The sequence below is a fragment of the Xiphophorus hellerii genome, chromosome 12, assembly GCF_003331165.1.
Source record: "Xiphophorus hellerii strain 12219 chromosome 12, Xiphophorus_hellerii-4.1, whole genome shotgun sequence".
NCBI classification, from domain to species: Eukaryota; Metazoa; Chordata; class Actinopteri; order Cyprinodontiformes; family Poeciliidae; genus Xiphophorus; species Xiphophorus hellerii.
The window spans coordinates 10,475,266-10,486,379 of record NC_045683.1 but is presented as its reverse complement, the minus strand read 5'-3'; the positions used below and the strand labels follow the sequence as shown (position 1 = coordinate 10,486,379).

At 35.0% G+C, this 11,114-nt stretch overlaps 1 protein-coding gene across 1 annotated transcript; it reads left to right on the top strand.

Annotated features, from left to right (window-relative positions):
* Nucleotides 1–204: 204 nt before the first annotated feature.
* Nucleotides 205–7,376, top strand: LOC116730437 (corticotropin-releasing factor-binding protein-like). Its single transcript, XM_032579683.1, has 7 exons — nt 205–332; nt 448–535; nt 1,605–1,762; nt 2,623–2,833; nt 3,563–3,717; nt 6,088–6,208; nt 6,802–7,376. The coding sequence occupies exons 1-7, from the start codon at nt 252–254 to the stop codon at nt 6,954–6,956; spliced, it is 969 nt and encodes a 322-aa protein (XP_032435574.1). The 5' UTR covers nt 205–251; the 3' UTR covers nt 6,957–7,376.
* The last annotated feature ends 3,738 nt before the right edge of the window (nt 7,377–11,114 follow it).

Here is an 11,114-nt window from a genome sequence, read left to right as displayed (position 1 = left end):
TGAGGCCGCGTTTCTTTTAATCAAATCATCCGCCGTCATTAGTTTCCACACCGCCGAGCATGCATAAATGCTCAAATATGCTAGCCACTATTTCTGGTTTCTGATTAAAAATAATAACTCTGCCTTCTCAGGGACTCCGATGTTGCTCTGCCTTTCTGGTTTTTGCCGCTATAAAAGCTGCCACCTCGCAGGATGCGCAGTTACTTCCCCTCTGCGCTTCGGAGAACACTTGTGGAGAAACGCTCCTCAGGATGTCCGCGGCTCTGCGCGCTCAGCTCTTCCTCTGTCTTATTTCCCTGCTATCAGGGACCGGACTCACTCGCTACATCGAGGTACGAACAAACTTTTTAAATGGTAAAGTAAATCAAAGAGGGTATATTTATAAAACCGGGCAGATTAAACCTTATTTTGGACAGTCTGAATTTGTTTGCGTCATGTTTTCTGCAGGACAACGAGGCTTCAGATGGATTGTATTCTCTGATCAGTTCGGCCCAGAAAAGGGAATCAGAGGATTTTGTTTTCCGCCGACCTCTCAGTAAGAAATCTATGGAACAGTGGTCTTTTCTTTCTGTTTCTTTTCTTTTTTTTAATGTGATGTATGGAGGTCCAAACGTGTCACAATTCTATTAAAAAAAGTAGGTCTCTAAATAATTACTTTAGTTCTTAATATTCAATTAAATAATTATGAAATATAGAAAAAGCAAACATGCTGTTGTAAGTAAATATGTTTATGTTATTTTATCAGACATGTAGACATTTACAAATTACTCCATTGTATGCTGCAGAATACAATGAATTTATTTTGTCTATCAGGCTTATCCATCAAAGTCAGAGGGCTAACACAAACACAGTCTGAAATTTACCTTCCTCAGGATTATCCCATTTAGATAGAGGCTTTGGTTGGTTTTTGATCATTCTTGGTGACAGTTTTAACTGCTTATGGAGTACTGAAGCAAATGAACCATGGAGGAATAATTAAAACAACAGAACCAATTGTACGTAAATTGTTGTTCAAATTTTAATTAACTAATTTTTCAGTCATTGATTTATTATTGGTCAATTTATATAACTATGAATACATTTATTTTATTTATTATTTCTATTTACGGCATGTTTGAAAAATGAAACACGTATTTGTTCATTTGGCTCTTTTGTGACTTTACACAAAATTTTGTAATCTTGTAAAATGCTTTATGATTAATTTCCACACATATCTTAGCCGACTGATCATTATTGTTCTGCTGTCCTGCTCCGATAATAAAGTCAACATTTATGCTGGTGTTTTGCTTATTTAAAATATTTTAAAATGTAAGACATTTTTCTTACTTTTTGGTCTCAATATTTGTGGATGAAAAGAGGACAAATTAAAATAAATTTCAAATTGTTCTCAGCTGCTGGACTTGAATGATACATTCAACCTTGTTTGCATTTAGTGCAATGTGGTTGTGAATTCAGCATACAAATACATTAATGAGGTGAAAATAGGTGGAAAAAAATTGCACTGCTTTGTGAATTCCTCACAAAGTTTCTTAAAAATATTGTAGGTTTCACCAGTGCAATGCCCTCTGAAATGTTTGAAACTGTGTTATCTGTGATTTGTAAAGGATGCTTGGACATGCTGGCGACTGAAGGCTATTTTACGTTTGTGGCATCCCGGCCACAGCTGGCTTGTGCTGCCTTCATCATCGCTGAGCCCAGTGAGGTCATCAGTATGGAGCTGTCTGACGTCAGCATCGACTGCAGTGCTGGAGACTTTATAAAGGTTGTTCCAAAATAACCTCTGTTCTGTTACCAAAAGCCAGAAAGTTCATGCCTTTTGCAATTTAGGACATAAATTCTATTTCATCTTCTTATATTGGATTAAAATGATTCCAAATGTGGTTAGGGCACTGTTTGAGGGCAAAACACCACCGCTGATCCTTTGTGCTTTGCCAAGAGCAAATGTAGGAGGAAAACAGCTTCAGTTCAGGAGCCAAGCCCGCCAGTAACACTGCAGATTCGGTTCAACCAGGCCAAATGGGAAAAAGGCTTTTGGCAGAGAAAAAGACGATACTTTCTAGGTTTAAAAGTTGAACTGAGGGGTGATCTGGATCTGAAAAACAAATGAATGTAACGTTCATATATAACTTTTTCGTTATAAAAAAATTTTTAAAACAGAAAGCTGAAAGACAAGCCTTGTCATATTGTTTTGGCAGTTTGACTTACAGCAGATTTGTGAATTTTTCAAATAATAGGGATACAACGACGCAAAGATATATGTTGTGATAATCAGCTGGTGTATAAGTAAAAAGGAAAATAAGATATTTCATTTTACAGCACCCTTATAGTGAATAAAAAATTAAACTTAATGTCTTAATAGATAAGTAGATTGGATAACAGACTTCATCTTCAAGTCAACAACCAATATTTTAGATAAAGTCCACCACACAGATCTTCATTCATTGATCATTTTCATGTTTTACAAAATTTAAAGAGACAAAAATGCATATGTACTCTTATGTAGGTGCATAAATTTCTAAAATATTCAAATATTTGTAAACTCAAACTTAAAAGCTTTTATTCGGCATAAACAATCCTGCCATGCTTCAGACTGAGAGTGCTCCATGTCTCCTGTTGCTGCAGATTTTTGACGGCTGGGTTCTGAAGGGCGAGAAGTTCCCCAGCAGTAATGATCACCCTCTCCTCCCACACGAGCGTTACACGGACTACTGCTCCTCTGCTGCATCAACGCTCTCCGGCCGATCCTCCCAGAATGTTGCCATGATCTTTTTTCGCATTCACAGCCCTGACAGCGGTTTCACCCTCGCTGTCAAAAAAGTGCATAACCCTTTCCGTGAGTCCTGTAACCCATCCCTCTTTTTAGGAAAGCTGCAACAGCAACAGGGAGAATTACAAGTTGTTAGTTAAATAGAAATATTTCAGTGATGAAAGATTCAAGGTCTTTCACCCTTTGTTAGCTTATTTTCCTGTATGTTTCCGGAAAAGCGTTAGTAATGCAGTGTTTGTTTGTGTGCATGCATGTGTGTTCTTCCTGGACATTTGAGCTCGATCAAGCGTTAATCAAGGCTGAAGGCGACATGAAGAGATTCAATGAGAAGGATGCACCTGTTTTCTAGCTGCTTGAAGAGCAATATAACAATCACTTAGACAAGAGTACTTTCAGATGGGAAGACAATTTATATTGATTACCTTTAGTGAAACAACATTACTATGTAAGTTTTTATCACTATGTAGATGATACTATATCAATTCTATATAAAACTCACTGTCACAGTGTTTTGACTTCTGCTTGTACCCATTTTGAGTGGCTTACTGTTACCAGTACAAGCTACGTTTCATGCACAGCCTTAACTGTGTCTCATCCCTGGTCTTACCCTGATTATGTCCCAATTTGTCACATCAGGTGTCAGTAATTAGTTTCTCAGGTGATGGTGGAACTGTTTGAAATCTGAAACATCTTCCCCTGTGTGGTTGTGGGTGGGTGTGTGTGTGGGTGTGTGTGTGGGTGTGGGTGGGCGTGCATGCATCTGTGTTTTGTCTGTGTGTGTGTGTTTGTCTGAAGCTTGCAACATCATGTCTCAGAGTCCAGAGGGCAGTTTCACCATGGTGATGCCACATCAGCGCCGGAACTGCAGCTTCTCCATCATCTACCCAGTGGAGATCCGACTGACAGATCTCAGTTTAGGGGATGCCAAAAGCAATGAGATCAGCCCGCTGGTAAGATGCTGACAGACAAGTTAACAAGACTTCTTTACTAATGAAAAAACATTGTTCTGTACTGAAGAAGAAAGTGCTTTTTAAGTAGAGTACTGACCCAGAATTATTACACTTCTGAGTCACATCAGGTGTCAGTAATTAGGCACAAAAGAGATGTTCTTTTCAAATATTGACACTTTTCTGGTTTCAATATCTGAAACCAAAAATTTATTTTGTTTTCAAATATTGTAAACAAAAAAATTATCATATAGTTTAGTCACATTTAAATTCAAACAATGCTATGGAGAGACATTTTTATAGAGTGTATGCAAATATCTGGCTCTAACAGCGTAACTAACATATCATATACCAAATTTTCACAAGTTCTCCATTCAGTGTGACCTCACAGATCATTCACAGAAAGTATTGAGCCAGTTCACCCTTAACAAAAACTGGTTTGAAACTCAGCTTGCTCAGGCTCAAAATAAATGCATCCATGTTCATAATTCACAACCTAAAAATTCAGTACTAACGCCTCAAAATTTCTTCCAATGTCCCTCTAATTCAAACACTAAAGGGACATGTTCTCAAGCAGGTAATTTACAGCACAAGTTGTGCAATAGTTTGTGAGATCTAATTTGATTCTGTCCTACAGAGTAATTATTTTTTTAAGATTAAAAAAAAAAACACTCTTGTGAAAAAGACGCTATTAATTTTACTGCTTCTGTTAAATCACTGCTTTTATTTATAAATGAAGCTAATTACAAAAATAAGTAAAAAACCATTATTATGATTTTCTACTATATGATAGTGGTATTCTTCCTAAGTTAACTTTGACAGCTGCTACAAGTAGGATAATTACAAAATCTGTAGTAATATGGTCAGAAATGAAAAGTCATTTGAATCGCAATGTTTTCAATCCTCAACAAATATTAAAAGCTGAAAACCTTTAACCAAATAAACATCTTGTTGAGTTAGAGAAGTATTGATGTTTTGTAAGTCCTTCTGATAGAAATGAAACAAACAAAATTACTGATGCGTTTTTTGGCACTGGTATAACACAGTGGTTGGCAGTCTGTTGGTATTATGATTAATTTGCACAGAAAGTAAATTTACCAGACTGATGCCAATTCATTCCAACTCAGTTTGTGTCAAAGTGAAAACTCATCAGACAGAAGATTTAAGTATTCCAGCTACACTGCAGATAAAATCATGTCTGACTAAACAATGTGATTAGGTGATATGGCAAATAGATTACAACTTCTTTGTTGGAAGTATTTATCATTATAATTTGAAACAAAAAATGGACAAAAGTATGAAAGATTGCATCTGGAAGGTTTCATGTAAATTTGTGATTTAGGGTTATGATAAGGCTGCATCCCAAGTTATTGGACCTTTGGACAACTCACCAGTCAGTTTCTGGATTATCGTTGTAGAACCTGAATGGACAAATAAATATTCAGTAACTGAATGTGACATATTCTAATGTAATTTAAAGTAGTTTTGATTTTCTTGCATCCTTTACATTGCTGGATCAACACAAACTTTATCTCAATCATCAAAAGAGCACAAAGAAACTTATTGTGTTTATCTCCATTTAATTGCATTTTCTCTTCTTGTTGTATGTCGTGCTTCTTATTTTGTTACTCACCTCTCTAGCATCATAAGTGTTTCCTGCCAAAAAAAAGGGATTTAAAACATGTAAATCATCCACATTTTATATCACTGTGTGTCAGAAAACTTGGTGTAGAACACTTTGACCATTTTCTAAGGATAGTTACACCGCTGCGATTATTATTTCTTTTAAATAATGAAATAGGAAGACCTGGTGATTATTTTTCAGCATCGCCTCACTAAGCATTTGACTCTGTAGAGAGCATAATTTCATCACCAGTTTAGGCAGGATGCTATACATATAAATTTATACATTTATATGTATAAATACTGCCACATGCCAGCTGCATATGTGCCACTGCAATAAAATCAACACAACTGTGACTCAATTTTTTGCAGCAATAACACAATAATAAGATTACTCAAACTACATTATGCTGTCTGACCTCCGAAAGTGAAACTGACGACTTGACCTACTTTCAGATTAATTAAGCAAATCATTATCTTACCTCTTGGGGACAAGTCATACACCATTGAAATATTAATACCAGACTGTTCTTATAGATTAAATAAATATTTTAATAAATAAATAGATAAAGCAAGACTCTGATCACAGTCTAAGTATTTATGCTGTCCTGATGACGAAGAACGATGTGAATGCAACATTTTTGCTCCTAATACATACACACTATTCACATTTTTTTTAAAACATGCATGACATCAGCAGTAAACTATCCTCTATCATGGTTAATTTATTTTGTGTGTCCATGTTTGCAGAGACAGACGTGGCCAGGCTGCTCTGGATCAGGTGACTACGTGGAGCTGTTGGGAGGAAACGGAGTGGACACCTCCAAGATGTTCCCTGTAGCCGACCTGTGTTTCTCCCTCACTGGGCTCGGTAAGTCTGCTCTCTCATCCGTTTCCAGCTTTTTAAACAGAACTGTTTCAGGTCACATTATCACCATGATGACTGCATGCTATGGGATTTTTAACAGAAGCTTGCTGTTTTTGGTTTGTACATATTGTTTTGTCTGAAGTAGAATAATTACATTTCAGCTTCCTGTTTGGTGCCACTCTCTAAAGCACCATTAGATCATCAGGGAACAATGCTTTTAAATTGCCATAGCGTGCTGCAAATCATTCAAAATTATAACATCCCACGTGGCGCAAGTCCAAATATCTGCGATGCAAATTAGACATTTTCTCCCATTTTACATAACAAAAGCACAAATTTATTCTCCTCTTTGCTGAAAAACAAACCTTTTTTATTCTTCTTTACCATTCTCTTATTCTTCATTGAATCCACATGGCTTTCTAGTTGTTTAATTTATTTGAGCAGTTGAACAGGTGTACCTAATAAAGTGGCCAGTGAGTGTGCACTGAAGTTCACAAATAAGTTGCATCAACAAACTAATAGGAACCTCTGGAAAAACCAGGGGAGTTCTTCTGTCTGAATTCAGTATTTCTTTTTTTGTCTCTTTGGCTCTTTAGCCCAGATGAAGATTGGCTGTGATAACTCTGTGGTGAGGCTGGTCTCCAGTGGGAACTACATTAACCGTGTTACCTTCCAATACCGACTACTGGATCAAAATGAGATTCCCAAAACCCGAGAGAACGGCCTGGAAAACTTCTGCTCTGTCGAATGAAATGCACAACCACAGGAGAAAATACAACTGTGAGCTTTCAGGAAGACAATCACCAGGTTATCCAGCTTCTCTGTGAAAAACACATCTTGTGCACACAACTGTACTGTTTAACTCATGCTGTCAGTAAATAGTTGGCATTGTATTTTCCAAATGTTTTAGTCAGTGATGTAATCATGCTTTCTTTGATAATAAGCTATTTATGCTGATGTAATACATTTTTCTGAATTAGTTGAATGACGCTGGAGTTTATTGTTTGATATTTAGTAATTTGACCAAATGTGACACATTTACAGGTAGAAATCTTTAGCTTTGTTGCTCTCAGTTAGCATTGGTTATAGTTTTTTATATTTCTCTGATTTCTTCTGTTTTTATCGGACTGACAATTTGAAAATAAATATTTGACTTGCATGGTAAAGCACATTTTTATTGTTTGGCTTTTGTGACTCCCTATTGTGAGAAAACTCGTGTGCAAGACTCAGATAAAATGTTTATTTCAAAAAACCCAACTCTAACCTAAATAAAATGGTTCTGTAAAATAAGAGTGTAAGTAAACTGAACACAAAATAAAGGCAAGTTTATTTTTATGGCACCTTTCAAGGATTGCCAAGAAATCAGGGAATGCAAAAAGAAAAAAAAAAAAAAAAGTTTTAAGCTTTGATTTATAAAATTTAAACTAAAAAAAAACATTACATAAAAATGTTAAAAGGTTAAATGCAAGCTGGCTCTCCAATTTTATGTGGCGTGTAAGTAAAATGTAAAAGGCTCAACAATTTCTGCACACATAAATCTATAAACTGAGCTTGGCAGATAATAGATGGTAACTAAAAGTGGTCTGAAAATGAGCCTATGAAAAGCTAATTTTTGTTTTTCAGATTATTAATTACCAAATGGCACAAAAAAATTCCACATCTGCTGATTAAGATCCAAATTGGCTCAGAACTAGTTACAAAAACCAATCATTAGTCACAAAATGTTCTTTAAAACTAAATGTTCCTTTTCTATGCAACTTCTTATTGTGGAATTAGTTTTATAGTAGATTTAGGGAAGGAAAGAACATTGTTTTTATTGTTGCTGTTAGCTTTGGATGATGAAAACGAAACATTTTTAAACTAGACTGATGTGGGAACATTTTTTTGAACAGCAAGAAATCAACCATGACATTTTTCACAGGCTTTTTTTCTCTTACAAAAAATACTAATAATTTTTTGTGACTAACTTTGTTTTATCTGTGTTTAGTATTTTGTGCTTGGACTCATACAAACACACATTTTCAAGCAAATTTTCATGAATATGTCCTCTGATGATTCCATGGTTGATCAGCAACCAGTTTTTTGTTGGATCCATATTCAACGTCTTCATACATTGAAACAATCTACTGCTGAAAATATTAATAATGTAATATTTACATGTGGGTAACTCACTTTTTATTTGTTTGTTAAACTGTTACATTGCAACATAGCAGACACAGTGAGCTCTGGCATCAATACAAATTAAATCCCAGTGGTGAAAATGGATTTCCATAGTTTTTTTTTTACCCCTTTTTTTGTTTAGTGACTGACTCTCCTCAGGATATTTTGAGGTTTTTCCTACTTTTAAATCAACTTCAATCTCTAATTAATGCATTCTTGTAATCAAATATAATTCAGCATTTATTCACATGTGTTAACATGCTTGTGAGCATATTCTCAATTACAGAAGCCTGTCCCTGATTGTTATACAATGACTCTTCAGTTCACAATCTTCAATGTATTTATTAATATGTATTTAAAAATAGGTTCTTTGTGATCAGTATTATACATTGACACTTTTTTTCTTGTATTTTATAATCCAATCAGTTCCAGAGACTGCCTCTGAAATAATTTTTACTGCAGTTGGTCAGTGCTCATAGCCATAATTAAAGAGAGCTAAGAATAACACACTGTATTGTTTTAATTCAGTGAAATTATTAGTTTTTCTCTCCAGTTTAAACCCAAATGTCTTCCATAGCCACTGTACAGCAAAGCATTTTCAGTCTGAATGAACATACAGCCCTTAATGGGATTATCCCACAAGCCTCAGTGCTCCTGTTTCCATCAACGTCCTCCTTACTGGGACGCTTTTGATCTTTTCCTTACGTGGAATTAATCTCAAACCTTCTCGGCCTGCAATGATTCAATTAACCAGCGGATGTCTCTTTTTTTTTTCACTCCATCTCTTACAATTCTCAGCCTCCATTATAGTATAAGGCGCACCCTGGATGCCATTGAATGAAATACGATTTCTGATTGTTTCTAGCAAGAAACGTATTGGAGAAATTAATGTGTTATAATGATTCAGTCGTTTGACTATCTCTCAGACATAACCAGTACTTTCCTCCCAATACAGTGGGAATGTTACTCTGTTTGATCAAAATGTTGTCGGATAGCTAAAACACATAAATGCATTAGCTGCTTTATTCCTAACTACTACATGTGAAACCCCGTAATTAAAGAAATCTTATTTTTGCTCCATCGTGCAAAAGTATCATAGTGACGCCAAACAAAAAAATTAGCACAGTTTTCTTTTTTCGAGGTATTACACGCTGCTATAAAGTTAAGACACCCAATTTAGCTATTCATACCACTCCAGGCAAAAGCAACATCACTTTTCTTTCTTTCAGACCATTAAGATTGCATAATTAAAGCAGGTCTTGAGAGAAACACACATATAATTATGGGGTTGCTCAAATCATGTCTGCTTAGATCTGGATGCTTAAAGCATCACAAACATTTTCACCTGACTGTTCATTTCACAAAACTGAGAATTTATGTTATTTTTTTTATTCATACAGTTGCATCTCAGCAAATTAGAATATTACTGAAAAGTCAGGTCATCTCAGTTCAGTTCAGTAAGTGAAACGCATTGTATAGATTATGTGAGCCTAATAAAAATGTGTCTTGCCTAATACTCACCTAAAAGTAATTTTCAAAAGTTACTTTTAGTTTAATCAAACTAGCCTCTTTATGTTCAAGTGTACTGAGACGTGTCTAATTTGCTAGCCCAGTTTCTTCAAGACTGAACAAAACAGTTATGTTATTCAATAACAGGCATTGAACATTTAAGAGTTTATATTTGTAGTTATAAAAAAATCCATACTTTCAGTAGCAAAGCTTGTGAAGTTGAAAAAAGGACAAATTTAGCTGTTTGTTTCCTACACTTCAGGCGTCAATCGAAGTCAATTCGGGTTTTTTCTAACAATACCATGGATATGAATAAGACAATACGCTGTCATTAATTAGTCCCAAGGAAATGTGTCATTATAACAGATTCTATAGAGGCTATCTGCCAATGCCAGATACGAGCACTTCAACCTGTTTTTCCCCTGTTTTATTAAATAATTTAAAAAATAATAATAAAAAGAGTTTGCTAACTTTGGTACTTTTACAAGAAGCCGTTGATTCCAAATTTAATTTCTCATCTACTGCCCTCTGCTGCTTTGCTTTTTTAAATGTATCTATTTTTCTCAAAATGATTAGCTTTTTTCATCTTAGGTAAGTCAACATGAACCAAATTAACTAAATGATTTTTGGTGCAAGGTTCTATGTAATGTCGAGCTAGTATTCTTTAAATTAAACATAACCAATCTCCTTTTTTAAAACTTAAAATCTACAGAAACATCTGGTAAAGTTGTTGTTCACAAGACAAACTTTGATTAGCTTTTTTTGCAGGTTGCAATTAGACTGATATACTGCATACCAGTCGAAGGAAATTCAAAAAACTAATCTCAATACCTTTTAACAAATATCACCCAATAATAAGCTGCTTCATAATATGTATTTTAGATGAAAATTAACCCCAATCAGTCATTACTTACCACTTATTATTGTTATCAATAGTTACTACCCACTCAGAAGGAAGGAGACTTTGGGCTTCTGTCATTATGCACAAGATCTGTTATTACTCTGTTATTAACCCTTGCAAAGCATCATTAATTTAGGAAGCATAAAAATATCTTAAATGATATTCAATCATTTGAGTCACCTTTATCTTAAGCTCTTCAAATTGTCTTGGTGCATGATTCATGAATTTATAGGAACTTTTTAAAGGTTTACTAATCCTAAAGTTAGTAAACTGAACCCATGGGCTCCATTTGAGTCACTAAACAAAATCTAGCTAAGAGCAAGTGGTAAATTAAGGGAA

Bases quoted from the DNA above. Each gene is read 5' to 3' on its own strand.
- LOC116730437 (XM_032579683.1), top strand. From the start codon at position 252: ATGTCCGCGGCTCTGCGCGCTCAGCTCTTCCTCTGTCTTATTTCCCTG. The intron at 536-1,604 runs GTAAGAAATCTA...TGATTTGTAAAG, and splicing joins TGTTTTCCGCCGACCTCTCA to GATGCTTGGACATGCTGGCG. The intron at 2,834-3,562 runs GTGAGTCCTGTA...GTTTGTCTGAAG, and splicing joins AAAAGTGCATAACCCTTTCC to CTTGCAACATCATGTCTCAG.